Here is a 16333-nt window from a genome sequence, read left to right as displayed (position 1 = left end):
CCACTGTAAAGTGCCAAATATGACTACAACTGCACAGACCTATTAAAACTGTTTTTGGTTAGAAGAATACTTGAAAAATTGTATCCCAAAGATGTTATGCTCAAAGAGGAATTGAAAACATAAACAGTACACACTAACACTGTGTGGATGGTTCATGAAGCTCTGAAAACATCTGAAAGGTGAATACTGTCAAACCGTCAGTGCTCGACCTCACAGACGTACTACTTATTGACAATATTGAGAATACTTGTGGGGTCATCAATGCTGCTCGTCAATATTTCTACACTGTCAATGTCACTATGCATCCTCAGGCAGTCATTATATTGACAGATTGACAGTATTACTGAATGTGTAAGGGCCCCTTCACTTACATGTTACTTGGGACACTGTTGGCAGCAGCCGCCATGGGATATGACAGAAATGCAAAGATGTTCTGTCGGCAGCTGATTTTAAGTGACTAATGACTGAAATGCTATCCTAACCACATCATCATTTTGTGCAATTTATTTGAGAAAAGGGTGATCAACTATTTGCAGCAGAACTATTCATCAACTCTTTTTTTTTTTTTTTTTTTTTTTAAATGCCGATTAAGGCTAACCTATACGAGCAAATTCAAGATAGAGAGTTGCACTAAAAGCATATTATAATATCTTGCTTTAATAAGTTGCATGAAACTATTCTCACACTGGTTTCACGAGCTGACACTTTACATGTTACGAGCAACACAGGCACGGCATGAAGAAATAGAGTATACTATTTAAAAATAAGGAAACTTTTTGTCTATATATCTCCAGCAATTGCCAGCTGCAGGCAGCTGCCTTGTCCAGCAGAGGCTACATGTCACTGATTTCAGAGTCCCTGGACAGTGGATGAGTAGCTGGAGGCAGCAATACATTCTGTAATACTACCTCATGAAGACCTTCATTATTCCACACTTCATCAATTACTCATTTCATCTTGGTGACATTTTCCAGGCACTGAACAGTCAGTTTCCTAACTTCACTCACAGTAATCACTACAGTACCACTACCAAATGTCTCTATTATTAATATGACAATACCATAAAGAGGACAGATTCCTACTCACCATAGTGGAGATGTTGAGTCGCAGACAGGCACAACAAAATTCATCTTAGTGAGAGATGTTACTTCACTGTGAGAATACTCACAATCATGCACTTTGGTAGGTTCAGTTACATAAAAGTATTTCCCAGCTCTGAGTATCTGTCTTTATATTCACAGGTGGTCACATGAATACAAAATGTAATTTCAATTTTTCTTATTGGAAACACTACATGAGTTAACCCATCTCCTCTGTACTACAACCTATTATAAACAATATTCATGGCTTATTAAATAATAAGAAGTTTCAACAACTCAAACTTAAAAAGACATTATTTTAAATGACAAATATAGAGTCCACCAATACAAAAAACAGAGCAGTAAATAGTCATGCCTTTTTTGGATGTTTCCAAGGCATCAGGGAATAATAAAGTCACTCTCTCCAGCCAATCTGACGCTGATCTCAGGCATCAGCTCTGTGGCCGTCATATGCTCAAACACTCAGAAGGAAACTTTGGCGCCAAGTAACAGACATGTGGAGTTCAATGATAGCTCTCGAGTCTTGAAGCCCACGGAGCAGATGGCAGTAGTGGTTGAAGGTTCCTCAGTCCTCTCCAGTTCAAAGTGGCTGTCGTTATCATCTCCTCCATTCCAGGTTGCGGGTCTTTAGACTGCCTGTTGGTTGGACAGTGTGTTGCCTTTTCGGTGTAACACCAGTCCATGCACAGATGGCCACAGAGAGTCTGGGCATCTATGAAGTGAATGTTGCTGTCCTTGGCCACCACAGTATTTGGCTCCTGTACTTTCTCATGTGTTCTAAAGTGGAGTTCAACAGAGACAATGAAAGCCTACTGGGGCTTTTAGTCCATGCCACTCGGAGCTGCCACATGACCTACCAAACAAATTCATTGATTATATCTAGTGATGTTATGAGGACAATGTGACCGGGATTGTGGGTGGTGTCAATGAATCCAAGGCTGTGAGACTACTGTGTGTTCATTAGGGAGATCCCCTTCTCAACACTCAATAGGCTTCAACTGTGGCAGGTGCAGATCACTAATGAAGCCTGCATTGGGAACGAGCATTTTGGTGAAGGGATCCATTCTCAAATCTAGCAGTCCTGAATGTCGAATGGTGTCTGTAGCAAGTGGCCATCCAAGAGGCCCTGCATGCAAGACATGTTTCCTCCTGAAGGCGTTAGGACACATGGTAGGCTCACAGCATTACCACTTCCTCTTCTGTCAATGTGGTCCTCCGGCTGACTGCTGCTTGGATGGTTGGTGCAGTAGATGGTTTTTCGTGTGTCCTACTTTGCTGCAAATCATGCACAGACCATCAGGAAGCATGTTCGCAATGACCCAGGGTCATTACGGAATTCAAAACTGAAAAGCACTCTGCAGAGGCCAGCGATTCCCCAAGGTGCCCCCAAGAGGTGCTAGTGACTGTTGCTGATGTGCTGGGTTCAGAACCAGGTGGAGGGTCGGACCCCTCTGAAGGCAACTTTCCTCATTCTGGATCCTCTGGATGGCAGCAAAGAAGTTCCTAATTTTCTCTTTATGAGCAGGCTTCCTACACTGGCACTAAACAATTTCAAGAGTCCAATGAGGGAAGAGAGGGACCAGACCTTGATTAATAAAGAAGAAGTTGCTGTTCATGAAGAGCTCAACTTCGCCCTGAGCAAGTGAGAAGGCCACCTCCTCCATTCAGCATGCTTGTTTCCTTTCATTGTTAATGTCTGCATCGGCCGTGTCTAGATGGGTACAGTGATGGTGTAACCCAAAGCCATTCTTGGTGGTAAAGTTGCAATGGTACTCAGCACACCTTCTGCATGAGTTTATCCTGGCTAAATGGCCTGCTTGGAGTTGAGACAGCTGGAGGTGGTATCTACAAAAGTTGTTGTGGCTGCAAGAGGAAGTACCAGGAAAGGGAGGTGATCCTTCTATCACCCTGGTCATGGTATTTCACTACTGCTTACTAGAACTAAGAAGTACTTGTGTGTTAGCAGACCTAATGACAGCGGGAAGAACCCTGGAGGCTGAATGACGTCCTGATATCTAATAACTATGATAAGAGAGTGCACAATGTGGGGGCAGCATCCTCTCTTTGTATGTCCTCTTTAGGTGACAAATGTGTGGCAAAATAGATAAAATAATAGCAACTTCTGAAATGAATGCAAACAATTATTCACTATTTACTCATTTCATCATGTTAAGGAAACAATGAACAATTAAAAAAACTAATACTTCATAAGAAAATAAACTTGTTTTTATTTTGAAGTCACTTAATTTACAGTGTCTCACCTTGAGGATTTCTAACACGTGAAAAGTATGAACCAGGTACAGTGATATTGAACTTTTTGGATATTTTTGTAACTAACTTATGAGTAAACCCTGAAACTCTTGAGACCACTACTGGATTAACAAATGTTCGTCTGCAAACAAATTCTGCATCAGTTGAATATGTAAACACGTCTGCCGTCCACCGCTGTAGGCAAGATAGCAGTCCACGGCACAACAAACCAGCTGTATCAGTGGTTTTTAAAATGCGACTCAAAACAGATTCTCGGGCAAATAGCACTACACCTGCTACAGCTGTCAAATGCTGTGAACAAAACAAATGAAGATGTTACTAATATTAACAATACAGACAAAGTATGGTTGGAACAGAAGAATGAAACAAACATTAATAAACAGTCTACTCTAAAAACACATAATATGTATGTGGACTTTACGGTATCTTATTGCAATAATGCTTTGTACTGTAGAAACAAACACAATAATGTTGCACCAATAATAACACCACAATCACACAATAAAAGACATAAATCTGACCTTGCCACACAGCAAAATAGGGTCAAGTATTCGCAAAATTAACACTTTTGAAAAGAGATTAGATATCAAATCACAGATGAATCACAAAATATGAAAACAGAATAAATACGTGGAGACGCAGCGAAAGCTATACAGCAAAAAATAATACAAAGTTAGCTGTTAGTTATGTGTTCCACTGATCAATAGCACGGAAAAACTGTTATGATGTGGAACTTGTGAAATGCACAAGAAATGCACATACGAAACAAGTTTTTTTGTTTACATTATAGTGTTAAATCAAAACATTTCTGTTATCTATGCCACTCTCTTAAATGGCACACAATGCATGTATTATATCTCCAGATTTATTTAGTCATATTCAAGAATCCATCTATGGTATAGATGGAGTTGTCAAGGAAGTATGATTTCAATTTGTTTTTGAAACTATTACTGCTGTCTGTTAGAGATTTTTTTTCATCCGGTAATTTATCAAAAAGTTTTATAGCACCATATTTTACCCCTTTCTGTGCCAAAGATAGGTTAAGTAAAGGATAGTGTAGGTCTTTCTTTTTTCTGGTATTGTAATCATGAATGTCACTGTAGATTTTAAACTGGTCCATGTTGTTGAGAAAAAATTTCATTACTGAGTAAATGTACAGTGAAGAAGTTGTAAGAATTCCTAACCTTTTAAACAGATGCCTACAAAATGTGCAACTACGAACCCCAGACATTATTCTAACTACTTTCTTCTGAGCAGTGAATACCTTTTGCTTCAGTGTTGGGTTGCCCAGAATATTATTCCGTATGATATCAGAGAGTGGAAGTATGCAAAGTATGTTAGCTTACTAATTTCTACATCTTCAAAATTGGCAATTATTCTGATTGCAAAAGTTGCTGAACCTAGTCGCTTTAGGAGATCCAAAATATGAATTTTCCAATTAAGATTCTCATCTATATGTACACCCAAAAACTTAGTATGCTCTACCCTGGCTACTGACTTCTTTTGATGTGTTATGTTTATCGAAGGAATTACACTTTTTGCAGCAGAAAATTGGATGTACTGTGTTTTTTCGAAGTTCAGAGCAAGCCCATTTGCAGAAAACCAATGAATAACTTTTCCAAAGACCTTATTTGTATCATTTTCTATCAGACTTTCTTTTACTGGATTAAAAATTATGCGTGTATCATCAGCAAACAGTATCAGTTCAGCATCTTATTTCACATAAGAAGGTAGGCCATTCACATATATCACGAACAGGAGGGGGGGTGGCATGATCGAACCTTGTGGAACACCTAATGTAATTTCACCCCAGTTAGATGAAGTGGTAAACTCCTTTGAATCACCTGAAGCAAGAAAAAGATGTAAGTAAAACTGTCCATCTTAAATACCAGTGTGACAATAGTGAGAGGAATATAAACACCGGACAAAGATACGATCCAGGTTTAATGACACAAACTGAAAAAAATCACTGCATAGTACCAGAAGCAAAGGGAGCAAGTGAAGTGCTTAGTATATTACAGGAAGGGGAACTATTACATTTAAAGCCAACTGTTAGAATACTTCACCAAAATGTTCAATACATAAACAATAAAACAGAGGAACTAGAGGTAATATTACAGGAGTATAGGCCAAACATTCTAGTAGTTACAGAACATGGGCTAAAAGAAAATCACATAGGAATTTACAACTTGAAGAATTATGTGAAAGTAGCCAGTTTTTGCAGAACTTCCTATAAAGGTGATGGGGTTGCCATTTTTTCTAACTATAAATCAACTAAAGCCATAAATATAACAAAATATGCTATAGAATTGAGCTTTGAAGCTACAGCACTGGAAACTAAAATTGCTGGGAATTTATGTTGTGTATTAGGTTTGTATCGATCACCAAATGGTATAATTAAAACCTTCTTTGAACAGCTGGAAGATATAATCCAACACCTCTCAAAAACATGTGCTTATTTGATCATTATAGGAGATCTGAACATAGACACGAGTAAAAATACAGACAATACTAAGACCCTACCGGACTTATTGTGCATATACAATCTAAAAATAAAAATAGATAAACCAACCAGAGTAACAAAGCATAGTGAAACTATTATTGATCATGTAATAACAAATATTCCTACATGCTATTGTGACACACAGGTAATAAACTCCACATTAGCAGACCATTTTGCAATCATGATAGACATAAATATAAAGACTAGTGATTCAGTGCAGAAGATATGGGAATGAGAAGACAGAACTACCCACATAACATAAATCTGCTAAAAAAGATGTTAGAGGCAGAAAACTGGGAAACAATAAATGCAGCTAAAGATGCAAACACCAAATGGAACAAGTTTTATTCTTTATTCAATTATTATTATGATGTTACATGTCCTGTTAGTAAAAGGCTTGTCAAACAGCAACAAAAAAAAGAAAAGCTGGGTGACTGGAGAAGTAATCCATGCCAGAAATAATCTGAGAGTGTATTATGACCTCTCCAAACAAAAAAATAATGAGGCCTACAACACACTGTATAAAAGAAAAAAGAAAGAGTACTGTAGTTTTATCAGAGAAACTAAAGCGTCATTCATCAGGATGTCTAAAGATAAGGGAAAGAACTACTCAAAAGGTTTATGGTCGTTCATTAATGGAGAGAGAGGAAAAGTAACAAATCGGGCAGAGGACATCTGCCCACTGATGAGTGGGAAAAGCAACGCAAACCCTCTAGAAGTAGCCAATACTTTTAACAGATATTATATTACTGTAGCAGACGAATTAATAAGTCAAAATAAAACAGATGCAGTAAGTAAATTGTTAAACCCCCCACATACAAATCATACTATGTTTTTCATACCTACAACAGATGCAGAAGTGTCAAACCTAATAAAACAACTTAAAATTAAACACTCTTCTGGCTTGGATGGTGTTACATCACATCTCATAAAGGAATGCAGAGAATGTATATTAAAACCATTGACACACATGCTGAATGCTGCGATAGAAGAAGGTATATTTCCAGATTCACTGAAAGTAAGTAAAGTGAAGCCAATATTTAAGAAAGGGAACAGGGATGAATTAGGAAATTACAGGCCAATATCATTGATCTCAACATTTGCTAAAATCTATGAAATGACAAAGAATAGAATTGTAAGTTTTATAACAAAGTACAGTATACTGCATTCATCACAACATGGTTTCAGAGAAGGGAAATCAACAAAAACAGCATCAACAGATATAATTGAGCACATTCTTAATTTACTTGACAGGCAGCAAAAGACTTGTGGGATTTTTATGGACCTAGCTAAGGCATTTGATTGTGTGAACCACTCAAAATTAATGATGAAATTATATCAGTATGGAATTAGAGGAAAATGCTATGACATACTTAAATCATACATTACAAATAGGAAACAATGCACAGAAATCAGACATACTAGTGGGGGAAATATAACAAACTACATATCAGAATTACAAACAGTTAAACACGGTGTGCTGCAAGGATCTGTGCTTGGGCCAATACTATTTATACTCTACGAAAATGACTTCCCTAGCTATATAAATCAGAAACTTATAATGTATGCTGATGACACAACAATCATTTGCACAGCTGACACAAAGGAGGAGCTTGAGAAGGAAGCACTCGTGACTATTGAAAATGCAAATAAATATTTAACACAAAACAACCTGTTCATGAATCAGTCTAAAACAATGAATGTAGTATTTCAGACCAAGCATAGTGAAAATTATAATATAAAAGTTAATATAAATGGAAAGACTATTAAAGAAGTAACCAGCACAAATTTTCTAGGAACTATAATAGACAAACATTTGGCATGGGGGTGCACATAGATGCACTGTGTAAAAAGATAAACAAACAGATCTTCATCATGCATAAAACAGCTAAGACTGTGGATGATACAGTCCTCAGATCAATGTATTATGGACTTGTCTTCCCACATTTGCCTTATTCAGTTCATATATGGGGAAATGCACAAGCTGGCTACCTAAAAAGAATATTCACAATTCAGAAAAGGGCAGTGAGATGCATTGCAAAAATGCCACCAAGACAGACCTGTAGGCAAGCTTTTGTACACTATAATATTATGACAGTATATTCACTGTATATATACCAAAGCATAATGGTGGTAAGGTCAAGTGATAAACACCTCCTAAATAAAGATGTACACAAACACGGTACAAGAGGAAATGAAAATTACTACATGATAAACAGAAATCTAAAACTGTCTATGACTGCCCCAGAAGAAGCAGGCAAAAATTTTTTTAATAAACTCCCCAAAATCATTAAAAAAGAAACAGATCTAAAATGTTTTAAAAATCATTTGAAACTATATCTCACAGAGAAATGTATATACAGTTTGAGTGAATACTAAGATGGTGTTTAAATATATCATTACTGAAATGTACCTGTAAAAATTATCATTTCTGTATGTTTTTTTGATTTGTGTGTATGTATAATGTGAAACATGTAAAACCTTTGTATGATTATGGACTATTTTTGTTTAATCATTTGTTTCATTTACATATTGAAATCAAGTTTGATGTTAATAGGCTACTGTATGACACACCCAATACTCTCAGCTGGATTTTCAGCTGGAGTCCATGGGCAAAGAATAAATAAATAAATAAAGAGACTTTTTGCTTCCTGTTCTGTAGATATGACTTAAACCACTCATGTGCTGTTCCATTTATACCACAGAATTGTAATTTCTCTAACATAATGTCATGGTTCACACAATCAAATGCTTTGGATAAGTCACAGAATACTCCTACTAGTGACATTTTACTATTTAAAGACACTTTTATGTGGACAATGAAATTGTATATTGCTGTCTCAGTGGAACAGCATTTCTGAATTCCGAACTGTGATTTACTAAGTATCCCATTACTGTTGAGACGGCTAACCGCTCTTGAGTACATTATTTTCTCAAAGATTTTTGAAAATGTTGTAAGCAAGGATATTGGCGGGTAATTATTGACATCTGTCATTTCCCCCTTTTTGTAGAGAGGCCTGACAATGGCATATTTTAAACTGTCTGGAAAAATACCCCGAGTCAGTGATGCATTACATATGTGACTCAAAACATCAGCTGTAATTGCTCCACATTGTTTTAATAACTTGTTAGAGATGTCATCTACTCCAACAGAACATTTATTTTTCAAAGATGTAATAAATTTCCTTATTTCACAAGAGGTTGTTAGATGAAACTTAATCTGACTAAAATTTTTCAAAACTGACTCTTCCATGTACTGCCTGGCTTTTTCTTTTGAACTATTCTCACCAATTGTTTCTCCTACACTTAAGAAGTGATTGTTAAATACATTGGCTACCTGTGTACTCTTTAACAGTAATACTACCTACCCCAGTGGTTACTTTTCCTGTCTCGCTTCTAACAACATTCCATATTGATTTGATTTTATTGCTGGAGTTGTTAATTTCTTCTCTAACATACATCTTTCTTGATTTCCTTACAACTTTTCTCAGTATGTTACAATAATTTTTATAGTGTAAAACTACTTCTGGATCTTTACTAGTTCTTGCAGTCTCATACAGTTTTCTTTTTCTTTCTGAAGACACTTTAATACCTGTAGTAATCCAGGTTTCTTTGAAAAGTTTGTGGTGTTACATTTAGTAATTTTCTTTGGAAAACAATGTTCAAAAAGGGATATAAATTTATCAAGAAATATGCTGGATTTATCATTAGCATTTGGCTCATTGTATACATCTTCCCAGTTTACATTTCCTAAACTTTCTCTGAAGTGATCTATAGATACCGGGTTGAGCACCCTCACACTTTTACTTAATGGTTTCTGAAGTGTACACCCTGTTAGGTTTTGTAAGTTAATCAGTTGTGCATCATGGTCAGATAATCCATTTACCACAGGGAAAGCATGTGTTTGTTCTACATCCTCTTGCTGTACAAATACAGTATCTATTAGAGTACTACTGTCCTGAGCTATACGTGTAGGGAAATAGATCACTGATTCTAAGTTATATGTTGTTAACAACACTTCTAGTTCACTTTTCCTATCAGAATTGCTTAGAAAGTTAACATTGAAATCACCACAAATTAGTAACTTCTTCTTTTTGTCTGACAGACAGCAAAATAGGGAGTCAAACTTTTTAATGAATAGCTCCCAATCTCCTAGTGGAGACTTGTACACTGTTGCTAATATCAGCACAACATTATCTAGCTGAAGTTCACATGCACAAACCTCAAAGTGCTGATCAACCCAAAATTTGCTTACTTCAACAGTTCAGTATTTATACCCTTGTTTTATGAAAATGGCAACTCCTCTTTTATCAATACTAGATCTACAAGTGTAAGATATTAAATTATACCCATTTATACTGACATTTTCCATCCCCACAGTTACATGGTGCTCAGACAGACAAAGTATATCAATCTCATTCTTAATTTGGAGATCATCTAAACACATTATCAGCTCATCTACTATATTTTTTATTCCCCTGATATTTTGGTGAATTAAGTTGATACCACCCTTAGCTTTATCCCTATTTGCTCTGCATGAAGTTTCTTTTCTTCTATTTTCCTTGTTTGTTGTCTGTCTGGAATTTGGTTTTAACCTTAAAAACCTGTCTGCCTGGTCCCAATAACCACAGGGATCACCCTTGTGTGACTATGGCCCCCCTTACAGTATCTGCTAATAGATAAGCTAACTTATCTTTACCCTTCCTATTAAGGTGCAGGCCATGTGTAGTGTAACCCCACCTACCAATTGCATCAACTGGAAAAACACTCATGTGAGACTTTGCCGGTGTCTGGAGCATCCTGTTCAGCTCAGTGTTAACACACCTTACAGCAGTGTTTACCCAGGGCTGATCATGGCACTGAAAGACCTCCACAAACCCCACATTCGTGTGCCCAGTTTCTACTCCTATTTTATCCAGGTCCCTCCTAATACTATATCTTGGATTCATAGCCAGGCCGTTTCCTGCTCCCCCAACTATAATTACCTGATCTTCCTTATCAAAGTCCTTGCCTAGCTGACGTAAGTTTTCTGTCACCTGGCTCAGGCTGGCACTTGGTTTCACGAAACTTGTGACCTGGTACTCTGTCCCTAATTTCTCCTGAAGCTGTTGGCCCACACCCCTCCCATGACTGCTACCTATAAGCAGAAAAGCTAGTATTCTGCTTCAGCATACATTCAACTACATCTGAATGAGGCCCTTCCTCCACTACTTCAGATAGCAAGCCATTTACTAACTGAATTTCAGAAGTTTTATCAATTGTTTCCCTTTTTCGCCCTTTGCTTGCTACCTTTTCCCAGCGTCCAGAGTCCTTTTCCTCCCTTAGCTTACATAATTCCAAATTCACAATTTCTAATTCAGCCTTAAGGGCACAAATCTTTGCATCCTGTTCCGCGATTTTTCTGTCCTTTCTACATAACCTACACTGCCATGGAAGAGTCTCATTATCTACCCTCGTTTCCTCTCCACTGCACTCACCCCAATAACACCACAACCTACAGTCTATACAGAACACCCCCTCTTTCAAATTTCTATGGCAACCTCCACACTTGTCACACATGGTTTGATAGTAAAACATAACAAAAAAGCAGAAAATAACTTCAACAACACAATAGTTTTGTAACCCGAACTGATACGTTAATTAAACACTAATGTAAACAAACTTATAAACTTATTTCAGAAACTTTTAATTAACCACACAAATTCTGGATGAGAGACATGAATTAATTTAACTTTGAAGCGCTAAGTCTAGTCAAAAACATATATCTACGCTCGTACGAAATTTACGCCTAAGTATGTAAACAAACTCGCAACTGCCGACCTTTACGAAATACTTCCTTTTCAATGTAATTATGCTTAGAAAAGCGAAACCTTCAATAGATAGATTAGATAGAAAATAAATGCATTAGTCTAAAATGTAATATTAACTAAATTAGCTCTTATTTCAATATTAATCACTTAGTGAGAGCTTTGTACACACGCGTCCACCTGGCTGCAGGGCTGCCAACCTTAATGAGTGACAAGCATTCATAAACTGTATTCTGTACACACTGTCATGAAGGAGAACCTACAGGGATAAAGAATTCAGTAACAGACAGAAACAACCACTGCAGGCTACTTCTGTAAAATATACTAACTGATCATAACTAGGGTAATACACTCAGTGGAATTACTTCTAGATAACATGTGGTCCTTCTTATTCTAATAATTTAAATGTATTATAAATCAGGATATTATATATATTATTTGGAAGGCAGCTACTTTGAAAAAAAGGTAACTACTTTTCATCTTACACTTATTGGCTTCTCTTTTTATCTATGAACACCATCAGCCGTCTATATGGTGCAAAAACATGAACCTAAACATTAACTGGAATTTATATTCCCCAGATGAAACATTCTGATAAATTACAAGAGTGAAGAGCAGGTGACCTGAACTACCACCTCACTTCACTCTCCATTGGGAAGCTTATGGATTTCACATATGGAGGCATATTTCAAGTGTGCCTATTGATCTCTACTTATCGTACCTGTAAGACATTTTTATTTGTATGTAACTCCATCATGTGAATTTTTGTTAGATTAACTCTTAACCTGGTTGTGGTCAACCAGATGTATGCCTGTTACAATATTCTCCTCGTTGAATCTTGTATGGATCTGCTTGACCCCTTTATCAGTATACCAGTATATCAATAAACATCACAGTTTTTCAAGTGTCCTGTAATGTCTTTAGTAAATCAATTACAGGAGGGGACCATCCTTGTGAGACATCATATCGACTAATCTCTTAGAAATATTTTGACAGTGTTGGTTCCATTAGCCTCACTGAGCAGGAGCTCAGATTCTGAGCTGTGTCACATCCACTTGTTGGACGGCACTAACAAACCACCTTGTGATATAATAAATTCTCTCCATCCAATATTTTGAGAGGAACATTAGTGGAGAGCAAAGTAGTTCATTCAATGGTGATCCCACTGTGTTGTCATATTTTACAGCACGATGTGCAATATAACCTGCTACATATCTAAAACCTTATGCTTAGTGTTCCAACACATACTGTCACAGCAGATGGTGCAGCAGCCTCACAACTGAAACTTATGTATCTCTCCTTTCCCATCTAGCATGGCCATTGCTTCATACATATCAGGCAAAATTCCACAAAGCAAACTCGATGACAGAAACTATTGTTGGTCACCTTCCAGTCTTACAGATGAAGTGTTTGACAGTGGAATGTCTTGGGTGTACTTTCCAAGAAGCAACATATGCAAGTGATGTTTCACTTCATTTGGAGGAGGTTGTTAGAAATGACAAATGTCTCTGATCTGTGATGATAACTTTTTGAGGCAATCCTGGTTCAGTCATCTTATTAAAACACACTTAACGCCAAGTGACAGAAGGTCAGAGCGAAGGACAAATAAATAATTGATTGATGTTAGCAATCCTTTCTCAAATGACAATAGTTGCTTTGTTGCCAGCCTACATTTTTAATATAAAAAATACATTTCATCAAGAATAATTCAGTGGAGTTGTTCATTAGTGCCATAAGCAATTGCTAATGTCTTTTGGTCAATTATTCTGCAAGAAATCAGAATGTCAAATGAGCCATTAACAAGATGAAAGAAGTCTGCTGGTTGCTCTTCTTCTGGCAACAGACAACGAATTGCCTGAGCAGTAGTATTTGAAAAAGGTTGCAAGGCTAGATATATACATTGGCATTAATTTTAACAATGAGGTGAAACTGTGGTAGTTTGTGGCACATTTTAATTCCAGCACTATCTAATGATAGCAGCTTGTTGAGCGTCACTTTTGTAATTATTTCCCTTTGGAAAGCATTATGCCATCATCAATAAAGTGGTTGCAAAGTAATTTGTACAAGTATAGGACATCTGAAAAGACCCTTAGGAAACACTAATTTGGGAGATCAATGCACATTTTATACCAGACACATTGATTTTATGGCCCAAGATATGGAACGACTGCAACAACACTATAAACAACATTGAGCAACGCCACTGTCATCTGAATATCTACAACATGAGCCTCCACTTCATCAAATGTCACACCTCTACTGATTTTCATTGTATCAAAAGACAAAACACACACACACACACACACACACTCTCTCTTTATGTCAAAAAATGCATTTTCCTTAACTTCCATCAAATGTGACACATCACTAATGGTGACAGTGGAATGGACCTGAGGAACATCTCTTTAAATTTGAAATTCTGGGAAGTGGAAAATCAGTTTTATTTCTTAAAAATGCATAGCACTTCCCAGAGGTAGGCATAGGCGTACTGCCAATACTTTTTGTTTTTAGATTTGGTTTGCTTTATTACAGATAATAAAAAGCTGATTTTAGTTTCACAGAAAATATTCATCAAAATGGCCTTCACATTATTAAATACTAGAGATTAAAGTTAGATATAGTGGGAATTAGTGAAGTTCGGTGGCAGGAGGAACAAGACTTCTGGCCTGGTGAATACAGGGTTATAAATACAAAATCAAATAGAGGAAATGCTGGAGTGGGTTCAATAATGAACAGGAAAATAGGAGTGCGGGTAAGCTACTAAAAACAGATACTGAACACATTATTGTGGCCAAGATAGACACGAAGCCCACACCTACTACAGTAGTACAAGTTTATATGCCAACTAGCTCTGCAGATGACGAAGAGATTGATGAAATGTATGATGAGATAAAAGAAATTATTCAGATAGTGAAGGGAGACGAAAATTTAATAGTCATGGGTGACTGGAATTCGACAGTAGGAAAAGGGAGAGAAGGAAACATAGTACGTGAATATGGATTGGGGGGATGAAATGAAAGAGGAAGCCGCCTGGTAGAATTTTGCACAGAGCATAACTTAATCATAGCTAACACTTGGTTCAAGAATCATAAAAGAAGGTCGTATACATGGAAGAAGCCTGGAGATACTAGAAGGTGTCAGATAGATTATATAATGGTAAGACAGAGATTTAGGAACCAGGTTTTACATTGTAAGACATTTCCAGGGGCAGATGTGGACTCTGACCACAATCTATTGATTATGAACTGTAGATTAAAACTGAAGAAACTGCAAAAAGGTGGTAATTTAAGGAGATGGGACCTGGATAAACTGACTAAACCAGAGGTTGTACAGTCTTTCAGGGAGAGCATAAGGGAATGATTGACAGGAATGGGGGAAAGAAATACAGTAGAAGAAGAATGGGTAGCTTTGAGGGATGAAGTGAAGGCAGCAGAGGATCAAGTAGGTAAAAAGACGAGGGCTAACAGAAATCCTTGGGTAGCAGAAGAAATATTGAATTTAATTGATGAAAGGAGAAAATATAAAAATCCACAGTAAATGAAGCAGGCAAAAAGGAATACAAACGTCTCAGAAATGAGATCGACAGGAAATGCAAAATGGCTATACAGGGATGGCTTAAGGACAAATGTTAGGACGTAGAGGCTTATCTCACTAGGGTAACATAGATACTGCCCACAGGAAAATTAAAGAGACCTCTGGAGAAAAGAGAACCACTTTTATGAGTATCAGGAGCTTGGATGGAAACCCAGTTCTAAGCAAAGAAGGGAAAGCAGAAAGGTGGAAGGAGTATATAGAGGCTCTATACAATGGCGATGTACTTGAGGACAATCTTATGGAAATGAAAGAGGATGTAGATGCAAATGAAATGGGAGCTATGATACTGTCTGAAGAGTTTGACAGAGCACTGAGAGACCTGAGTCGAAACAAGACTCCGGGAGTAGACAACATTCCATTAGAACTACTGACAGCCTTGGGAGAGCCAGTCCTGACAAAACTCTACCATCTGGTGAGCAAGATGTATGAGACAGGCGAAATATCCTCAGACTTCAAGAAGAATATAATAATTCCAATCCTAAAGAAAGCAGGTGTTGACAGATGTGAAAATTACCGAACTATCAGTTTAATAAGTCACGGCTGCAAAATACTAACACAAATTCTTGACAGACGAATGGAAAAACTGGTAGAAACTCAGGGAAGGTCAGTTTGGATTCCATAAAAATATTGGAACACGTGAGGCAATACTGATCCTACGACTTATCTTAGAAGATAGATTAAGGAGAGGAAAACCTATGTTTCTAGCATTTGTTGACTTAGAGAAAGCTTTTGACAATGTTGACTGGAATACTCTCTTTCGAATTCTGAAACGTGGAAGGGGTAAAATACAGGGAGCAAAAGGCTATTTACAATTTGTACAGAAACCAGAAGGCAGTTGTAAGAGTCGAGGGACATGAAAGGGAAGCAGTGGTTGGGAAGGGAGTGAGACAGTGTTGTAGCCTATCCCCGATATTATTCAATCTGTATATTGAGCAAGCAGTAAAGGAAACAAAAGAAAAATTCGGAGTAGGTATTAAAATCCATGGAGAAGACATAAAAACTTTGAGGTTCGCTGGTGACATTGTATTTCTGTCAGAGACAGCAAAGGACCTGAAAAA

The 16333-nt window shown here is 37.2% G+C and overlaps 1 protein-coding gene across 6 annotated transcripts in view; it reads right to left on the bottom strand.

Moving 5' to 3' along the window:
- Nucleotides 1-3228: 3228 nt before the first annotated feature.
- Nucleotides 3229-16333, bottom strand: part of LOC126458295 (Fanconi anemia group A protein-like) — a 240518-nt gene continuing 227413 nt past the window's right edge. For all 6 annotated transcript variants that reach the window (XM_050095235.1, XM_050095240.1, XM_050095239.1 and 3 more), the window contains one exon: nucleotides 3229-3662. In XM_050095235.1, coding sequence (XP_049951192.1) covers nucleotides 3348-3662 — 315 coding nt within the window. In that variant the 3' untranslated portion in view covers nucleotides 3229-3347. The remainder of the gene's footprint in view (nucleotides 3663-16333) is intronic.

The sequence above is a fragment of the Schistocerca serialis genome, chromosome 2 (genome assembly GCF_023864345.2).
Source record: "Schistocerca serialis cubense isolate TAMUIC-IGC-003099 chromosome 2, iqSchSeri2.2, whole genome shotgun sequence".
NCBI lineage: Eukaryota > Metazoa > Arthropoda > Insecta > Orthoptera > Acrididae > Schistocerca > Schistocerca serialis.
This window is presented reverse-complemented; position numbering and strand designations above follow the sequence as displayed.